The sequence below is a fragment of the Salmo trutta genome, chromosome 21 (assembly GCF_901001165.1).
Source record: "Salmo trutta chromosome 21, fSalTru1.1, whole genome shotgun sequence".
NCBI lineage: Eukaryota > Metazoa > Chordata > Actinopteri > Salmoniformes > Salmonidae > Salmo > Salmo trutta.
In genome coordinates this window covers 18,508,702-18,529,643 of record NC_042977.1, presented here as the reverse complement: position 1 = coordinate 18,529,643, position 20,942 = coordinate 18,508,702, and the positions used below count along the sequence as shown (strand labels likewise).

Sequence of the window (20,942 nt, the reverse complement as noted above, 5' to 3'; positions counted from 1 at the left end):
TCAACTTTAACTTTTCTAAAGAGAGAGGAAAGGGGAAAGGTAGCGATGTGTTGTAACAAACTGTCTAGAATTAAATTGGATTCAGTCAGTTAACTCAGATCAATGCAGCGTGAACCCTTTGTATCACTGTAAAATTGATCATTAATAGAGAAGCATACTAATAATACAGATATGGAACTTAAACGTATTTTACCTCCTGCTGGCTAAGTGTGTGTGTGTGTGTGTGTGTGTGTCATAGCTGGTGGACCTATTGTAATGTCTGTGTGTATAGCCTTTGTCTGTGATGCGGTGTGGTGGTAGGTGAGACAGACCTGTGTGTGTGTGTGTGAGGCACAACTTTTGGACATGTCTAACTTAAACACAGTCAAGACTGTACAGTACCTGCTGCAGACGATGGAGATGGCCACTAGAGAGACGATGAACACCACTCCTGCTGCAGCTGACCCTGCGATTAGAGGAAGCTGCTCTCTCAACTCTGACTTATAGTCATCTACAGAGACAGGGAGAGGGGAGGGGAGTTAGAAAGAGAAACAGATGGAGAGAGAGAGAGAGACAGAGAGAGAGAGAGAGAAAGAGAGAGATAGAAATAGAGAGAGAGAAACAGAGAGAGGGGGAGGGTAAAGTGTAAAGACAGGCAGAGAAGAGTGTGAAAGGAGGACAGGGAGAGGAGGAGAAGGTGGTGTGAGGGGTATGGAGAGAATGTAAAGAAAAAAGAAAAGGTGCGGGAACAGAAAGAACAGCATGGTTAGTCCAGGTGGACATGAGCATTGATAGAACACATACACTCCCCAACGTATTTATTTGGACAGTGAAGCTAATGACACAATACAGGATTTACCATTCATTTCTATTGGGCACAACACAACCCGAAACACAACCAAAACAAACTGCAAATGCATCCCACAAGTTTGGAGAGTCACAAGCTGGATGTAGTCATTGTGTGCTAGTAATATGAGACCAAATACTACACTTCTGACTATACTGTAAGTAAATTTGTCCAAATACTTATGATACCTTCAAATGGGGGGGACTAGATACATAAAGTGCTTTCATTTCCAAACAGGAAAACAGATATGTATGAAAATAACCTCAAATAAAAGGTGACATTCTGTATATAGACGAGTTAGCTGGCAATGTTATGAAAACAATGCACGCACGTCGATGAAGCAGAAGTCCGTGTGTTCTTATGATTCTGGACAGTCAGATATCGAGCGACAATGACACGAAGCCATGTGGGGAATCATCGGTGGCTTGTTTCAGCTTGTTGTATCTTGTTATTGATACCACGTCTTGTTTTGAGGCGTTTTGATTCTTCTCATGTCTATGCTAATATGGCTCAAATTCGCTAGCTAGCTAACCAACAACTGTAACAATGTATTTGAGAGACAACAAGTGCTCATTGTGCAAATATATTTATGTTTTCAAAAAAGATTTGAAGAGGAAATATAGTTTACATGTTATCAACTACATGTTGTCAAAACTGCCTGTTTTGCTCCACCGTTGCGCACGCATCGGTTTTGTTGCTAAACAACCCACTCGTCTATAGAGCCAAATGAAACGTTTTAGCTTCGCTGTCCAAGCAAATACAGAGGGGAGTATAGGCTCCTCAGCTCTGAGATGTTGAGTGCAACACATTGAGCGTCACCATGGTTTGGTAACAGCCTATACGTAGAGTTAAGCCCTGCAGACTGTCACCTGTACATTTCCATAGAAGAGACCAATAGAGCGAGCTCAAGTGAGAGGGAGGGAGCTGTGAGAGAGGTAGAGAGAGGGAGAATGATCGATAGAGAGAGTGTTTTCTGTAGCCATTCCTAATCCCTCCGGTCACAGTCTGACAGACATAAAAGACCACCTTGAAATTTCTACCGGGGATGTTCAGACACAAGCTGCTGTTAGACAGTCAGATATACAGCTAAACGTTAGCGGCCGAAAGGAGGAAGAATGGCACAGGAGTTCAGAGGGGAGCCCAAAGAACTTCTAAAGGCACACTAAACTGCCTCAGTCCTATATCGTGTCTTTGTGTGGCTGTTTTAGGGCCTTAGGGCTACTCTATTGGTGTTTCTTGAGCAAGATTTAGCATGCTGCGGGCAAACTGAAATTCGCTTTACAGCAATGGGACAAAAGGAGAAGTCTTTAGAGTGGTGATATACTATCTGAAATATCTATAAAATAAGAAACTAAAAGTACACTTGATAGTGTGAATTACAGGCCTACTCTTTTGTTCCCTGTAAAGTCAGTGGGCTATTTCTCTATGCTGCTGAAGTAGTCTCCTAAACTCAGACAGGTGTAAATTATGATTGGCTTGAGCAGAAATCAACTGTCTGAGTGCTAGCTAACAGTAAATAACAGCACATTACAATCAGTCATGTAGGGCTGGGTGATATGGTCATATTTTTTATTTTTTTAGCCACCCTTTGCCTTGATGACAGATTTGCACACTCTTGGCATTCTCTCAACCAGCTTCATGAGGAATGCTTTTCCAACGGTTATTCCCTTCACTCTGTTGTCCAACTCATCCCAAACCATCTCAATTGGGTTGAGGTCGGGGGATTGTGGAGGCCAGGTCATCTGATGCAGCACTTCATAACTCTCCTTCTTGGTCAAATAGCCCTTACACAGCCTGGAGGTGTGTTTTGGGTCGTTGTCCTGTTGAAAAACAAATGATAGTTCCACTAAGCACAAACTAGATAGGATTGCGTATCAGTGAAGAATGCTGTGGTAGCCATGCTGAATGGGCCTTGAATTCTAAATAAATCACAGACAGTGTCACCCCCACACCATCACACCTCATCCTCCATGCTTCACAGAGGGAACCACACATGCGGAGATCATCTGTTCACCTACTCTAATACGGAACCCAAACCGTCTGCGCATGTGCGCCATGGTGTGCTATCGTGCATACATTTATTTTGTCCCCCTACACCAAACGCGATCACGACACGCATGTTAAAATATCAAAACAAACTCTGAACCAATGACTTTAATTTGGGGACAGGTCGAAAAGCATTAAACATGTATGGCAATTTAGCTAGTTAGGTTGCACTTGCTAGCTTATGTGTCCTATTTAGCTAGCTTCCTTTTGCTAGCAAATTTGTCCTGGGATATAAACATTGAGTTTTTATTTTACCTGAAATGCACAATGTCCTCTACTACGACAATTAATCCACACATAAAACTGCCAACCGAATCGTTTCTAGTCATCTCTCCTTCCAGGCTTTTTCATCTTTGAACTTATATGGTGATTGGCATCTACACTTTCATAGTATTACCATGACAACCGGCAAAACAGTTTGTATTTCAATCACCAACATGGGTATAACCAATGAGGAGATGGCACGTGGGTACCTGCTTCTATAAACCAATGAGGAGATGGGAGAGGCAGGACTTGCAGCGCAATCTGCATCAGAAATAAAAAGGAGTTCTATTTTAGCCCTTGGCATCGCAGACGCTCGTTGGTGCGCGAGAGCAGGGTGGGTACAATAATTGAATAACATGGATTTCTATATTTATTTTGCCACACTCGGGCACACGACGTGTCCAGTCTGGTCAGCATGTAAGTCTCACAAAGACACGGCGGTTGGAACCAAAAATCTCAAATTTGGACTCATCAGACCAAATAACAGATTTCCACCAGTCTAATGTCCATTGCTCTTGTTTCTTGGCCCAAGCAAGTCTCATCTTCTTCTTAGTGTCCATTAGTAGTGGTTTCTTTGCAGCAATTTGACCATGAAGGCCTGGTTCACGTAGTCTCCTCTGAACAGTTGATGTTGACGTGTCTGCTACTTGAACTCTGTGAAGCATTTATTTGGGCTGCAATCTGAGGTGCAGTTAACTCTAATTAACTTATCCTCTGCAGTAGAGGTAACTCTGGTTCCACAAATTCCACAAATTAACTTTTCATGTGGCGGTCCTCATGAGAGGCAGTTTCATCATAGCGCTTGATAGTTTTGGCGACTGCACTTGAAGAAACTTTCAAAGTTCTTGAAATTTTCCAGGATTGACTGACCTTCATGTCTTAAAGTAATGATGGACTGTCATTTCTCTTTGCTTATTTGAGCTATTCTTGCCATAATATGGACTTGGTCTTTTACCAAATAGGGCTATCTTCTGTATACCACCCCTACCTTGTCACAACACAACTGATTGTCTCCAATGCAATAAGAAGGAAAGAAATTCCACAAATTAACTTTTAACAAGGCAAACCTGTTAATTGAAATGCATTCCAGGTGACTACCTCATGAAGCTGGTTGAGAGAATGCCAAAGAGTGTGCAAAGCTGTCATCAAGGCAAAGGGTGGCAACTTTGAAGAATCTCAAATATAAAATACATTTAGTTTTGTTACTTTTTTTTGGTTACTACATGATTCCATAGGTGCCATGATTGATTCCATGATTCCACTGCATTTCAAACAGTCAGCAATAATCTAATGAATTCAGGGCTTGTGAAGTTATACCTAGGCCTTCCACAACCATAAGATCCACTAATAATTAAATTATTTTATCAAAAGTCTGTCTCTGTCAGGTTTTCAAGTCTGTCTATGAAAATGCCCTTTTTTTGTTACAAATGTAACTAGAACGATGCATAATGCACATTCACTAATAATGACTCACTTTTTGTAGCTCCAGGTCTCATCAACAATCTCTCAAGCCCACGTGCTAGTGATTAGCCAATAAATCTTTATATTTCAAGTTTAGCCAACTCTATCTATTTGCTAGCTAAAGTTGAACAGTTGAATTGTTATGAACACACCCTTCTGTCCATCTTCAACAGTTTGAAATGGTGGAGATGTGCATCTCGTCATTATATGTGACCGATCGCATTGATTCAGTCTTATGTAGAAAAATGTGAAATTATGTTTTTTACATTGGATAAAAGTAGAGACACAGACCTCCAAAATGGTATATCATACACTGCAGTTGAGGAACAATGGGAAAGTAATTCTTCTTTCAAAGTTGATAAACTTGTAACCTCACTTCTGAGAAAATGGCCAATCATGTCCTCCTCATTGCACCTGTCAATCAAATAACTGAGTGAGTGGGGTGATGGTGGGGGGTGAGGAGACAACTGTGGGAGGCATTTGACAATGTGATGACAGACAGATATGAGGGATTGTCGACTGTGAGAGGAGGGGGAGAGAAGAGGAAAAAGAGAAGATTCAGAGAGAAGGATGGAGGAGGGCAGCCAGTGAAGAAGGTGATGAGACAAGTGGAGGGTGGGGTGAGACAAGTGGAGGGTGTTGTTGACACGGGTGAGAAGAGGTGGGCCCGGGGGAAGCGGGGAGGACAGGTGAGGCAGACACTACATAGGGTGAGGGATTTAGCGGATGGGTCTACCAGGCTGACAGGTGTAAAATCAACAAGCTCTCAGTCTCACTTCAGAATCCGACGTTTGTCTATAAATGTCAAACATCAAAGGTTAAGTTTAGGCATTCATTTAGAATGGTTAAGATAAGAGTTAAGGTTTGGGAAAGGATTAAAACAAAAAGAGTTCTGGGATTGAACATCCGGCCCTCGGAGCCGGAGCTCGCGGCTTACGCCCATCCCCAACGCTCTAGCAAACCGCAAGCCTTCTTGATGGTAATAGCCTTCACCGTCGCTCCTAGTGGCCGTTTTGTAGTGGCTGGGGTCCTGGGTACCTGGACGAACGTTGAATTTAGCCTTGGATCTTGAGCGACATGGCTGGTACACTATATATACAAAAGTATGTGGACACCCTTTCAAATGAGTGGATTAGGCTATTTCAGCCAGACCTGTTGTTGACAGGTGTATAAAATGGAGCACACAGCCATGTAATCTCCATAGACTAACATTGGCTGTAGAATGGCCTTGCTGAAGAGCTCAGTGACTTTCAACGTGGCACCGCCATAGGATGCCACCTTTCCAACAAATTCAGTTTGTCAAATTTCTGCCCCGCTTGAGCTTCCCCGATCAACTGTAAGTGCTGTTATTGTGAAAAGGAAACGTATAGGAGCAACAACGGCTCAGCCACGAAGTAGTGCATAAAAATCTTCTGTCCTCGGTTGCAACACTCTCTACCGAGTTCCAAACTGCCTCTGGAAGCAACATCAGCACAATAACTGTTCATCGAGAGCTTCATGAAATGGGTTTCCATGGCCGAGCAGCCACACACAAGCCTAAGATCACCATTCTCTATGCCAAGCATTGGCTGGAGTGGTGTAAAGCTCGCTGCCATTCGACTTTGGAGCAGTGGAAATTCGTTCTCTGGAGTGATGAAACACGCTTTACTATCTTACAATCCGACTGACAAATCTAGGTTTGGCGGATGCCAGGAGAACGCTACCTGCCCCAATGGAAAGTGTCAACTGTAAAGTTTGTCAGAGGAGGAATAATGGTCTGGGACTGTTTTCATGATTCTGGCTAGGCCCCTTAGTTCCAGTGAAGGGAAATCTTAACACCACAGCATACAATGACATTCTAGACGATTCTGTGCTTCCAACTTTGTGGCAACAGTTTGAGGAAGGACCTTTCCTGTTTTAGCATGACAATGCCCCTGTGCATAAAGCGAGATCCATACATAAATGGTTTGTGAAGATCGGTGTGGAAGAACTTGACTCTCCTGCACAGAGCCCTGACCTAAACCCCATCGAACACCTTTGGGATGAATTGGAACGCCGACTGCCCAACATCAGTGCCCAACCTCGCTAATGCTCTTGTGGCTGAATGGAAGCAAGCCCCCGCAGCAATGTTCCAACATCTAGTGGAACGCCTTCCCAGAAGAGTGGAGGTTGTTTTTTTGTGTGTGTATAGAATCAAAGGGGGGACCAACTCCAGGTTAATGCCCATGATTTTGGAATGAGATGTTCGACGAGCAGATGTCCACATACTTTTGGTCATGCAGTGTATTAGAGTTTGTGTCAAGACTACTAAATCTGCTCCCGCAGATTAGAACAACACCTGCACTTATCCACCTCTGGACTATCTGACAGGGAGGAAGGGCTATGGGGAGGGATAGAGGGAGAGAGTGAGGAAAGGACGGAGGATTAGGGGGAGTTGTGGCATTTGTGATGTCAAGCGGAGATTTGCCCTTCGATGTGAATCATAGATAGATAAGAAGGCATGTTTAGTGTTTTACCTCCCCAGTGGTTACGGTTAGGATTCTGAGAAGGTAACTGACCCTAGACCTGTGCCTAAAAGCTCATCTTCTACCCGGAGCATGTACAGTTGTGGCCAAAAGTTTTGAGATGACACAAATATTAATTTTTACTAAGTTTGGTGCCTCAATTTGTATGATGGCAATTTGCATATACTCCAGAATGTTATGAAGAGTGAACAGATGAATTACAATTAATTGCAAAGTCCCTCTTTGCCATGCAAATGAACTGAATCCCCCAAAAACATTTCCACTGCATTTCAGCCCTGCCACAAAAGGACCAGCTGACATCATGTCAGTGATTCTCTTGTTAACACAGGTGTGAGTGTTGACGAGGACAAGGCTGGAGATCACCCTGTCATGCTAATTGAGTTCAAATAACAGACTGGAAGCTTCAAAAGGAGGGTGGTGCTTGGAATCATTGTTCTTCCTCTGTCAACCATGGTTACCTGCAAGGAAACCCGTACCGTCATCATTGCTTTGCACAAAAAGGGCTTCACAGGCAAGGATATTGCTGCCAGTAAGATTGCACCTAAATCAACCATTTATCGGATCATCAAGAACTTCAAGGAGAGCAGTTCAGTTGTTGTGACGAAGGCTTCAGGGCGCCCAAGGAAGTCCAGCAAGCGCCAGGACCGTCTCCTAAAGTTTATTCAGCTGTGGGATCGGGGCACCACCAGTACAGAGCTTGCTCAGGAATGGCAGCAGGCAGGTGTGAGTGCATCTGCATGCACAGTGAGGCGAAGACTTTTGGAGGATGGCCTGGTGTCAAGAAGGGCAGCAAAGAAGCCACTTCTCTCCAGGAAAAACATCAGGGACAGACTGATATTCTGCAAAAGGTATCGGGATTGGACTGCTGAGGACTGGGGTAAAGTCATTTTCTCTGATGAATCCCCTTTCCGATTGTTTGGGGCTACCATCAGTCCTATGTCATGCCAACAGTAAAGTATCCTGAGACCATTCATGTGTGGAGTTGCTTCTCAGCCAAGGGAGTGGGCTCACTCACAATTTTGCCTAAGAACACAGCCATGAATAAAGAATGGTACCAACACATCCTCCGAGAGCAACTTCTCCCGACCATCCAGGAACAGTTTGGCGACGAACAATGCCTTTACCAGCATGATACGAGCACCTTGCCATAAGGCAAAAGGAATAACTAAGTGGCTTGGGGAACAAAACATCGATATTTTGGGTCCATGGCCAGGAAACTCTCCAGACCTTAATCCCATTGAGAACTTGTGGTCAATCCTCAAGAGGTGAGTGGAAAAACAAAAACCCACAAATTCTGACAAACTCCAAGCATTGATTATGCAAGAATGGGCTGCCATCAGTCAAGATGTGGCCCAGAAGTTAATTGACAGCATGCCAGGGCGGATTGCAGCGGTCTTGAAAAAGAAGGGTCAACACTGCAAATATTGACTCTTTGCATCAACTTAATGTAATTGTCAATAAAAGCATTTGACACTTATGAAATGCTTGTAATTATATTTCAGTATTCCATAGTAACATCTGACAAAAATATCTAAAGACACTGAGGCAGCAGACTTTGTGAAAATTAATATTTGTGTCATTCTCAAAACTTTAGGCCACGACTGTAGAGTGTTGTAAATCATCTGGCAGCATATTGCAGAAGAAAGACAGGAGATGTGCCGTACACCCACGCACAAACACCTGGACACATGCTCTCATACTGTCACCCCCCCCCCCTCCCCTCCCCTCCCGCGTGCCAGTGTAGCAGGTGTTGCGCCCCCCTGAAAATCCAACCCCGGGTGGCAAATAATTAATCACATCAGCCACTAATCACAGCTAAGCATTCTGGGATAGCTCGTCAGCAACATACGGGCTCAATGAAGAACCAATTAGCTAAGCAGTTTGGATCAAGCAGTTACACACAGGAAAAGACAAATGCTCAAAACCACCATTCTTAACTCGAATATATTGTTCTTAACGATCTCATACACGATCGTTAAGAAAGTGGATTTAGAAATACAGTGTTCATCAAACATCCATAAACATGTTGTCACACAGCGATTAACAATCATAGGATCCGATATCAAATTCCCAATCCTTCTTCCTCTCTGCTCTATATCCACTCCTATTCTATGTGTCTCTCTCTCTTACAGTTTCTCTCTCTCTCTCAAACACACAGACACGCACACAAACACGCACACAAACCAACACACACAGCTACCCACCACCATCCACCATCTTCCCTCGCCTCCCCTCTTCCCCTTGGTCCTTACCATCTGTGAGGGTTTGGAAGCACATCTTGCCGCTGTATTTGCCAAAGCCAGCCACGGTCCTGGCCCGCACCTGCACGACGTAGACCATGCCCGCCCGGAGGCCCTCCACCCTGGCTGTGTTGGTCTCGCTGCGCACCATGGTGGAGTTGATCTCTGAATGGTCCTGGAGGAACAGCGGAGAAGGGGATACCAGGTTAAAGGTCCAGAGAGATAGAGCAGGTCATGTGTATAATCCAGGACTGGACACACTGGGGGAGAGACAGAGAGGAAGAGACCAGGGGCCGTATGTCTCATGCAATGGCTTCATTAACCAGGGAATCTGGACCGTATGTACCGTATCAACCTTCAGAGTAGGAGTGCTGATTTAGGATCAGTGTTGCTTTTTAGGTCAAAATAATAAGATCACATGGACAGGAATGTCCTGATCCTAGATCAACACTCCTAATCATCAAGGAGGCAGGTATCATAACACGTCCAAAACAATTTGGCAGATTTCTCACTATCATGTGTGTCTCCCCTATGCTGCAGCAGTAGTCAGCAACCAGTAGTGAGCGACATTGGCTGCCTTTGCTACAACAGAGGTAACAGTGGATTTTTTTTTATGTATTTTTTATTTAGCGCACAACCTGGACAGAAAGGAAAGAGAATTGAAATTCAGAGAAACCATTACTTTGACATGGTTAGTCAGAGTAACAAAAAGCAGAAAGGTTGACTGATGGGGAAGACAGTATGTGCCTTCACTCTCCTTGTCCATAGAAACCTAAAGTTCAGATGAGTCATATGCCATTTTGATGCTGTAACAAGTCTATTCTAGTGTTCTCTAGCTGTTGTGGTTCTCTTTCTGTGAGAGACTGGTTAGTTTGTTATTACGCCGCCCTTGACAGGCTTACATAACTGTTACCACCACAGATGGAAACTTTAGTGCCGAGGTTGAATGACAGTATGCATTGTTAGAGGGAGTGCTTTAGTGCTCACGCACATGCTCACACGCGTGCGCACACACACACACACACACACACACACACATACACATACTGCCCATTAGGCCCATTAGTCTGAGTCACATTGTAAAATTGTTCCTGCTGTATTTACTGCTGGCCTCAGAAGTGTTTAGAAGGAGAGAGAGAGAGAGAGAGAGAGAGAGAGAGAGAGAGAGAGAGAGAGAGAGAGAGAGTTTAATTAGTAAAGGAAGTTGTGAACATTGGCTCTCTCGTTCTGTGGTGTCTGAAGTGGCACGCTGCTAATTATGTCAGAGGACTAATTCCGCCCACGGAAAGTGTTTGTTTTCACTTAATGGAACAAAGCAACGCTTACAAGTTCCTGTTTGTAGAGAATTGTTTCATGTGACATTTTCTTGTTCTGTTTTGTTTGCGTAAGAGTGGGAGTTCAAAGGATAAAAAAATAAATGTTATGGTCAAAGTTTGGATTAAATGGATCAACAAAAGTGTATAAATGAATCCAATAACACTTTTTAGATCCGGAAGGCTGTATTTTACCTAACACAATGGTAAATCTAAGCGCTGACGGAAGTGCTATAGGTCCAGGGGTGTGTCAGAAATATTTTAGCTATTTTCACAGCCTTTATTTTGAGCGATATAGCTGGCGGTAGTGCGAAAGGGCTGGGTTTTGATGAATAAACAAGTTTTAGGTGTGACGAGGTCTTGGCCACTCACTGGTTCTGTAGTTTATTGATGGTCTTTGCGTTGTCCAATCCACCTGGGGGTGAGGAATATTCCCGTCCTAGTCCATTGTGGATTGATACTACAGTTTGTTAAATAGCATAGGCTACAGTAACGATTGATGGCAACAGAAAAATAAAAAAATCCAGTGTTTGCTCAATATGTTTGGAGTGTTGACAGTCAACATTGTAATTGGCTTCAACTAGTATAGGTCTTTACGGAATCACACTTCTCCTCAATTATAAAATACTAGGCTCCCGTTAGTTCTACTGTACGTATGAGGCACAATCTCAGTTAGTAAGAGACAGCCTAGGCCTACCGTTGAAATGGCATTATAGGAGTGAAAAATATGAATAGCCTATGTTTCGAAGAGCGGGTCTTTGGTAACCGGACAAGAAGCGCTCTTTGGAAATGGGAACGGATACAAGTCGATTGGAGTATGCACTGCAGGTTGGTCTATGTGAATTGTGAATAATGCAAAGCATGTCGGCAAAAGCCTCACGAGTACACCATTTAGAAACCTTGTATGGAGGCTAGTATGGAGGCCAAAAATTGGCCACGATGAGAAAGACACCAGACGCATTGCTGTTGAACTAGCTTTCGATGTAGTAGGGTAAATGTAGCCTCCTATAAAGGCTTCTTTTTTAATCAAACAAAACGGAAAACAATCAATTGTAACATGAAAATAACTTAAACGTTTTACTGCTGCCAAACTTGATAATTTAATAAATGTTTGGTGATTAACATTCATTTCAAAGTGGTCTCACAAGCCAAACCCTTTATCGACAGTCTTGACTACTTGGCGAATGCATTGGGCATGACAAAAAAAAACTGTCCTTCATTGAAAGGAGGGGAGGCTACGCTTGGTTTTTAATTAAACGAAACAAGATTTTTTTAATGTTTCTAAATACAAGGTTTATGGGCACTAAAAGCACATCTCTCTTGTTCATTGTGCATATGGGCACTGTGCATCACCGCTGGATAGGCTGCACTTCCGTTGTCAAAATCCATGCTATAACCTACGCTAAGCTAAGACCAGCTTTCGGTTGGTCTTAAGTACCCCCACCAGCGCATACTGAAGGTTTTTAAGGACACACCTCAGATATTGTCACCCGTCCCACCTCAGCGCAAGTGAGCTCACACATCAACAACAACAAGATACACAACTAATTCTAGCCAGAGCAAGTAGAGCTGAAATCTAACGAAGGAACATTAGATAAACCCTCTCAAACATTTTCAGCTAGTTGGCTGTCAAAATTGCACTGATAAATAATCAGGAATTGTAGCCTACTCGTCTTTCTTCAGCTTGGGTGCTTGGTTGTTGTCATGGCTGTCGTATGATGAAGACCAATGCGCAGCGTGTATATCGTTCCACATTTCATTATAACATACAATATAAACTAATAAACAAAACAACAAACCGTGATGAAGAGGTGCAACATACACTTACTCAAAATAATCTCCCACAAAACCTAGTGGGAAAAACAACAACTTAAATATGATCCCCAATTAGAGACAACGATGACCAACTGCCTCTAATTGGAGATCATCCCCCCCAAAAAACATAGAAATACAGAAACTAGACAAAAACCCCAACATAGAAAAAAGAAACTAGAACCAACATAGACATAAATAAACTAGACAAAACCCCCTGTCACGCCCTGACCTACTCTACCATAGAAAATAAAAGCTTTCTATGGTCAGGATGTGACAGTACCCCCCCCAAAGGTGAGGACTCCGAACGCACAACCTTAAACAACCAAAAAAAACCAGGGAGAGTTAGGGTGGGTGTCTAATGTCAGTGCAGGACGAAGAAACTTCACATCCCGCGGCTCCTCCTGCATCGGAGGCGGTTCTGGTGCGGGACGAAGAACCCTCACATCCTGCTTATCTGCCAGCATAGGAGGCGGCTCCGGTTCAGGGCGTAGCCCCCGCTCCGCCAGCTGATCCCTCCGCTTTCGTGTCACCGGACCGTGGATCATCACCAGAGGCTCTGGACTGCAGACCGCCGCCGGAGACTCTGGACTGCGGACCGCCGCTGGAGACTCCGGACTGCGGGACGCCGCTGGAGACTCCGGACTGCGCGATGTTGCTGGAGGCTCCGGACTGGGGGACGTCGCTGGAGGCTCCGGACTGCGGGCCATCGCTGGAGGCTCCGGACTGCCTCAGGAGGCTCCGGACTGTGGGCCATCTCAGGAGGCTCTGGAATGTGGGCCATTTCAGGAGGCTCCGGACTGTGGGCCGTCTCAGGAGGCTCCTGACTGTGGGCCGTTTAAGGAGGCTCTGGACTGTGGGCCGTCTCAGGAGGCTCCGGACTGTGGGCCGTCTCAGGAGGCTCCGGACTGTGGGCCGTCTCAGGAGGCTCCGGACTGTGGGCCGTCTCAGGAGGCTCCGGACTGTGGGCCGTCTCTCGAGGTTCCGGACTGTGGGCCGTCTAAGGAGGTTCCGGACTGTGGGCCGTCTCAGGAGGTTCCGGACTGTGGGCCGTCTCAGGAGGTTCCGGACTGTGGGCCGTCTCAGGAGGTTCCGGACTGTGGGCCGTCTCAGGAGGTTCCGGACTGTGAGCCGTCTCAGGAGGTTCCGGACTGTGGGCCGTCTCAGGAGGTTCCGGACTGGGAACTGTCGCCGGAAGCTCTGGACTGGGAACTGTCGCCGGAAGCTCTGGACTGGGAACTGTCGCCGGAAGCTCTGGACTGGGAATGCGCACTGGAGGCCTGATGCGTGGGGCTGGCACAGATGGCGCCAGACTGGTAACACGCACCTCAGCATGCCCGCTCTGCAGCGCTCTCAATGTCAACACCTCTCTCCGGAATCTTGCGTCGAGTTCCTCACTTGTCTCCCTGACTGGTTCTGGTTCACCCCTCAGCTCTCCACGGTAAGCACGAGGATTTGGCTCAGGTCCCAAACCTGACTCCACAAAACTTCCCGTCTGCTCCCCCCAAAAAAGTTTTGGGGCTGCCTCTCGTGCTTGCCTTGATGGTATATCGCCTCGTAATATCGCCGTTCTGCTCTCGCTGCTTCAATCTCCTCCTTTGGACAGCGATACTCCCCTTCCTGCGTCCAGGGTCCTTTCCCGTCCAATATTTCCTCCCATGTCCATTCCTGTTTACCACGCTGCTTGGTCCTTTGGTGGTGGGAGATTCTGTCACGGCTGTCGTATGATGAAGACCAAGGCACAGCGTGTATATCATTCCACATTTTATTATAACTGTGAAACTATGCAAGACATACAATATATACTAATAAACAAAACAACAAACCGTGACGAAGAGGTGCAACATACACTTACTCAAAATAATCTCCCACAAAACCTAGTGGGAAAAACAACAACTTAAATATGATCCCCAATTAGAGACAACGATGACCAGCTGCCTCTAATTGGAGATCATCCCAAAAAACAATAACATAGAAATACAGAAACTAGACAAAACCCCCTGTCACGCCCTGACCTACTCTACCATAGAAAATAAAAGCTTTCTATGGTCAGGACGTGACAGTTGTCCCAACCAAGCACCCAAGCTAACTGGCTTAAGTTGGCTAGCTTGCTAACTAGCTACTTCCAGGCACAAATAAGAGAACACCTCACTCTGACCATTTTACTCGCCCTAGCAGAGCTGGTTAGGCTGTTTACATGTTATCTAGAGTGTTCATGTTTACTGACACCGGTCAAATTCAGCAGGTGTTGCAAAATTCATCAGTTGTTCTGCACTCTGGCACACTCAGATGAGGTTGCTCTGAAATCAGAGTAGATCTGAGAACGCAAGAGATATGCTAACTGTATAACAGTCGTTCAAGTTCTTGCTAGTTAACCAAATTACACCTGCATCTCTAGCTGTGTATAGCCACCGAAAAACGATATGAGGGGAAATAGTCAGTCACTTATCCACTCCGTTTTGGTCTAGAATATTGAGTCATTGAAACTGAAACAGTGCATCCCGAATGGAGGGAGCAAACAATGTACCAGGACAGTTATGATTTACAACATGATAACAATATGTTTTGGACTCCCAAGAAATGTATTGGTGAATTATGTTAAACATGCATTGAACTGCATCCATCTATTCTGCCCGACAATGCCTTAGTGTACATCATGGAACGTTGAGTCAAATAGAACCTATTTTTAAAACCTCTTATGAAGTAGATTTTGTAGCATAAACTGGGAATTTTATATTTTTTATATTATGATTGTCTGTTTGTTTCATAACTGCAAAGTAGTTAACCTGTCTGGGCTAGGGGGCAGTATTGAGAATTTTGGAAAAATATGTTCCCATTTTTAACTGCCTCCTACACCAACTCAGAAGCTAGAATATGCATATTATTGTTCAGGTTTGGATAGAAAACACTCTGAATTTTCTAAAACTGTTTGAATGGTGTCTGTGAGTATAACAGAACTCCTATGGCAGGCAAAAACCTGACAAGGTTTCAAGCAGGAAGTACCCTGTCTGACAAGGAGTCGTGCGTCTTGCATCTTTTTATTGAAAAGTAAGGATCTTAGCTGTAACGTGACAATTCCCAGGGCTCCAATAGGCTCTCAGAGCCCGCGAAATAACTGAAGGTTTACGAGGGAGCCTCAGGTTGAAACAGATTATCGCCTTTTGTAAGTGGATGCTCAGAGGACCTTTGAATGATGCGCGTGCATGAGTCGCTTCTGAGGAGAAATTTTATTCGGCTGTTTAGGCTCAATGCATACTCCCGGTCGGAATATTATCACTTCTCTACGACATAAATGGCATAAAAATTGGTTTTAAACAGCGGTTGACATGCTTCGAAGTACGGTAATGGAATATTTAGGCATTTTTGACACGCCAATGCGCCATGCGCGAGACCGGGAAGAAGCATTCTAGAACTCACGAACAAAACGTCGCTGTTTGGATATAACGATGGATTATTTGGGACCAAACCTACATTTGTATTGAAGTAGAAGTCCTGGCAGTGTATTCTGATGAAGAACAAGCAAGGTAAGAACATTTTTCTTATAGGAAATGTGATTTTGGTGGAGGCTGACCTGGGTGGGTATCTAAATAGCTAGCCCTGTAATGCCGGGCTATGTACTTAGATTATTGCAAAATGTGCTTCATCCGAAAAGCTATTTTAAAATCGGACATATCGAGTGCATAGAGGAGTAATGTATCTATAATTCTTAAAATAATTGTTATGCTTTTTGTGAACGTTTATCGTGAGTAATTTAGCAAACTGTTAGTAAATTCAACGGAAGTTTGCCGGGGGTTATGCGTTTTCTGAACGTCACATGCTAATGCAAAAAGCTGTTTTTTGATATAAATATGAACTTGATTGAACAGACATGCATGTATTGTATAACACAATGTCCTAGGTGTGTCATCTGATGAAGATCATCAAAGGTTAGTGCTGCATTTAGCTGTGGTTTGGGTTTATGTGACATGATATGCTAGCTTGAAAAATGGCTGTCTGATTTTTTCTGGCTGGGCACTCTGCTGACATAATCTAATGTTTTGCTTTCGTTGTAAAGCCTTTTTGAAATCGGATAGTGGGGTTAGATTAACGAGATTCTTGTCTTTAAATAGCTGTAAAATAGTCATATGTTTGAGAAATTGAAGTAATAGTATTTCTAACGATTCAAAAATCGCGCCACTGGAATTTCAGTAGCTGTTACGAAGGTGGGACGAAATCGTCCCACATACCCGAGAGAGGTTAAAACACTGTCAGTTCCACTTTAAACTGCAGGTCACTGGTTACTTTGTCTGCTAAACATGACATGTTTTTTTGCAATGGGAAGTAATAGTTGTACATTTCGATTGGGAAATGCTTAATTGTTTGGTTTTTGTATTCTTGTGATTGGGACATACTGGCTTATTATGTTCGAGTTTATGGACTCCTTTAGCATCATGCTGTGTGTGACTGCTGTCTTTCCATTGGCCCTCTGCAGGGGTGTAGTGGTGCCTGGAGAAGTGGGTATAGTCTAATTTTGCCAAAAAGTTACACAATGGCCCGCCCAGTGAAGGAGAGGCAACCTTTGTGAAAAGGTTATGTTTTCCTGTAGTTTTTTCAGATTTTCACATTCAAAATCATAAACTTTTTTTTATAGAAAAAATACAAAAATGTCCACAACAATGCTTAATCCACATCAATCTGATCGGGGGGCCTGTCAGGGCCTGGCTCCCCAGTGGGTGGGCCTGTGTGCACCCAGGTCCATCCATGTCTATGCCCCTGATGCAAACAGGGCATGATAACAATTGCGCATCACAAATAGCCTAATAACCAACGGACTGAACTTTTTCAATACCTGGTTTGTATACCCATTGTTGACTTAGTTAGCATTTACTGGTAGATATCATAAGTTGAAACGTCTTTCCTACCCTACTGGCTACCAATGTCATTCTTCTGTGAGCTGCTCCATGCCAAAACCAGCTGAGAGCTGCACACTCTTGCTGCCTGCTGATGATATTCAGCTGAAAACAGGCTGTGTGTGCGGCGCGCAGGTGAATATATTTCACATGCTTTGGGATTGTGTAGGCTACTTTGTGGATTATCTCTCTATTGTACTACATAATAAGTCCTATACCTCCACTACACTACTTTGATACGCATCAGTAGGGATTAAGAAGTGAGTATACGCAATGCCCACTGAAGAAAAAGTGGGTACACGGTTTATACCTGCGTATAGCCTCCACTACACCACTGGCCCTTTGTGTTTTACAATAAGTGGACTCTCTCTCCTACATGAGGGCACTGGTATTACGGCTGCTGTCCTTTCACATTCTTGAACCTGTCACACACTCAAGGCCTAGGTCCAAAAGGTTCGCCACTGCAACAAACATGTCTATAATAGATATAAAGGCTGTTAAGATATTCATGTTTCAAGAAAGGTGAGTATATATTTGGCCTGGCGAAGCGGTTTTATGTGCTGACTGAGTGGAAGCTGATAATGATGAGGAAATTAGGATTCCTCATTGTCCGAGACCGAGTCAAGACCTAGTACAAATGTATCCAACACCAAGAACAAGACACTCAATATGAGACTGGTCTCGAGTACTACAACACTGCTCATCACCGAGCAAAATCTATAAACATGTAAAGTACGAGTCAAAAGTTTGGACACACCTACTCATTCAACGGTTTTTCTTTATTTTGACTATTTTCTACATTGTAGAATAATAGTGAAGACATCAAAACTATCAAATAACACATATGGAATCATGTAGTAACCAAAAAAGTGTTAAACAAATTCTTCAAAGTAGCCACCCTTTGCCTTGATGACAGCTTTGCACACTCTTGGCATTATCTCAAATCAAATCAAAGTTTATTTGTCACGTGTGCCGAATACAACAGGTGAAATGCTTACTTACAGGCTCTAACCAATAGTGCATAAAAGGTATTAGGTGAAAAATAGGTAGGTAAAGAAATAAAACAACAATAAAAAGACAGGCTATATACAGTAGCGAGGCTATAACAGTAGCGAGGCTACATACAGACACCGGTTAGTCAGGCTGATTGAGGTAGTATGTACATGTAGATATGGTTAAAGTGACTATGCATATATGATGAACAGAGAGTAGCAGTAGCGTAAAAGAGGGGTTGGCGGGTGGTGGGTGGGACACGGTTAGCCAATGTGCGGGAGCACTGGTTGGTCGGCCCAATTGAGGTAGTATGTACATGAGTGTTTAGTTATAGTGACTATGCATATATGATAAACAGAGAGTAGCAGCAGCGTAAAAAGAGGGGGAGGGGCACACAATGCAAATAGTCCGGGTAGCCATTTGATTACCTGTAGTCACCTGGAATGGTAGTCACCTGGAATGCATTTCAATTAACAGGTGTGCCTTGTTAAAAGTTCATTTTTGGAATTTCTTTCCTTCTTAATGCGTTTGAGTCAATCACTTGTGTTGTGACAAGGTAGGGGTGGTACACAGAAGATAGCCCTATTTGGCAAAAGACCAAGTCCATATTATGGCAAGAACAGCTCAAATAAGCAAAGAGAAATGACAGTCCATCATTACTTTAAGACATGAAGGTCAGTCAATCTGAAAAATGTCAGGAACTTTTAAAGTTTCTTCAAGTGCAGTCGCAAAAACCATCAAGCGCTATGATGAAACTGGCTCTCAATGAGGACCACCACAGGAAAGGAAGAACCAGAGTTACCTCTGCTGCAGAGGATAATTTCATTAGAGTTACCAGCCTCAGAAATTGCAGCCCAAATAAATGCTTCACAAAGTTCAAGTAACAGACATAGCTCAATATCAACTGTTCAGAGGAGACTGCGTGAATCAGACCTTCATGGTTGAATTGCAGCAAAGACACCACTACTAAAGGACACCAATAACAAGAAGAGACTTGCTTGGGCCAAGAAACACAATCAATGGACATTAGACCGGTGGAAATCTGTCCTTTGGTCTGATGAGTCCCAATTTGAGATTTTTGATTCCAACCACCGTGTGTTTGTGAGACAAAGAGGAGGTGAACGGATGATCTCCGCATGTGTGGTTCCCACCGTGAAGCAGGGAGGTGTGATGGTGTTGGGGTGCTTTGTTGGTGACACTGTCTGTGATTTATTTAAAATTCAAAGCAACTTAACCAGCATGGCTACCACAGCAGCGATACACCATCCCATCTGGTTTGCGCTTAGTGGGACTATCATTTGTTTTTCAACAGGACAATGACCCAACACACCTCCAGGCTGTGTAAGGGCTGTTTGACCAAGAAAGAGAGTGATGGAGTGCTGCATCAGATGACCTGGCCTCCACAACCACCCGACCTCAACCCAATTGAGATGGTTTGGGATGAGATGGACCCTAGAGGGAAGGAAAAACAGCCAACAAGTGCTCAACATAGGTGGGAACTCCTTCAAGACTGTTGGAAAAGCATTCCAGGCGAAGCTGGTTTAGAGAATGCCAAGAGTGTGCAAAGCTGTCGTCAAGGCAAAGGGTGAAGAATTTGAAGAATATCAAAATATATTTTGATTTGTTTAACACTTTTTTGTTACTACGTGATTTTATATGTGTTATTTGATGTCTTCACTAATATTCTACAATGTAGAAAATAGTAAAAATAAAGAAAAATCCTTGAATGAGTGTGTCCAAACCTTTGACTGGTACTGTACATATCAACTTTTAATGAGATATAGGAAAGTGGATGATAAAAAAGGAGAAGAGAGCAAAGAGAACCACGGAGAAGAGAAGAGAACAGAATAGAGGCAGAGGCCCGTATGTGCTCCACACTGACATCGTTACCCAATCGGATCAGTGTAATTAGATCACGGAGGAAGCTCCATCATTGGCCAGATGAGGTAAACACTGCTATGAAATTTGGCCGATACATAATGATCTTTTCAATCACATTAGGCTTTATTGGACACACACTCCTGTGATGAAGACGAATGTTAGCTTGTGCCCAAATAGGAAAATGCTACTCCTAAATGTAATCACATAAGAGTAAAACAAAAACAGGATATTACCAATAACAATGAGTTATATCATTGGATAATTAGATTTGTGGTATTTATATGTTTATTGGTAATGTACCATGAAGATGAATAGTCACATACATTCCTAGAATTAGCCACAGAGTGTCTTCATTACCTATTCTATAGTCACACTGTGTAAAAGTGATATTGCACTTCAATTATGGTGTGATCTAATTTGATAAATGTCCAAAAATAGACAGCTCATGTAAAGGGAAGCCAGGCAACCACATTAGAGTATTGGGACATCACTCTCATATTCATAAGCAAGGCCATGGTTGGTTGAGCATTGACCACCTGCGGATAGAATTGGCCCACTCCTGCTGTCAGTCAAACAGAGTCTCCTAGGATCACACCCCCCACCCACTGCTTGATTTTGGGAGACAGGTGGGCGAGCAGATTTGAATCATTATCACCTATATTCGCCTAGTACATTTACACATACCCAGAATTTGCCTTAGGTGTAAGGTGCTG

At 43.7% G+C, this 20,942-nt stretch overlaps 1 protein-coding gene across 4 annotated transcripts in view; it reads right to left on the bottom strand.

Annotated features, from left to right (window-relative positions):
* The window catches only part of LOC115156861 (ephrin type-B receptor 1), a 298,565-nt gene that overhangs the window by 44,586 nt on the left and 233,037 nt on the right, over positions 1-20,942 (bottom strand). For all 4 annotated transcript variants that reach the window (XR_003868337.1, XM_029704639.1, XM_029704640.1 and 1 more), the window contains exons 7-8: positions 9,354-9,516; positions 382-490 (exon numbers count right to left, since the gene is read on the bottom strand). Coding sequence is in view for 3 of the 4 variants with exons in the window: in XM_029704639.1 (XP_029560499.1) it covers positions 382-490; positions 9,354-9,516 (272 nt within the window). In the remaining variant the exon portion in view is untranslated. The remainder of the gene's footprint in view (positions 1-381; positions 491-9,353; positions 9,517-20,942) is intronic.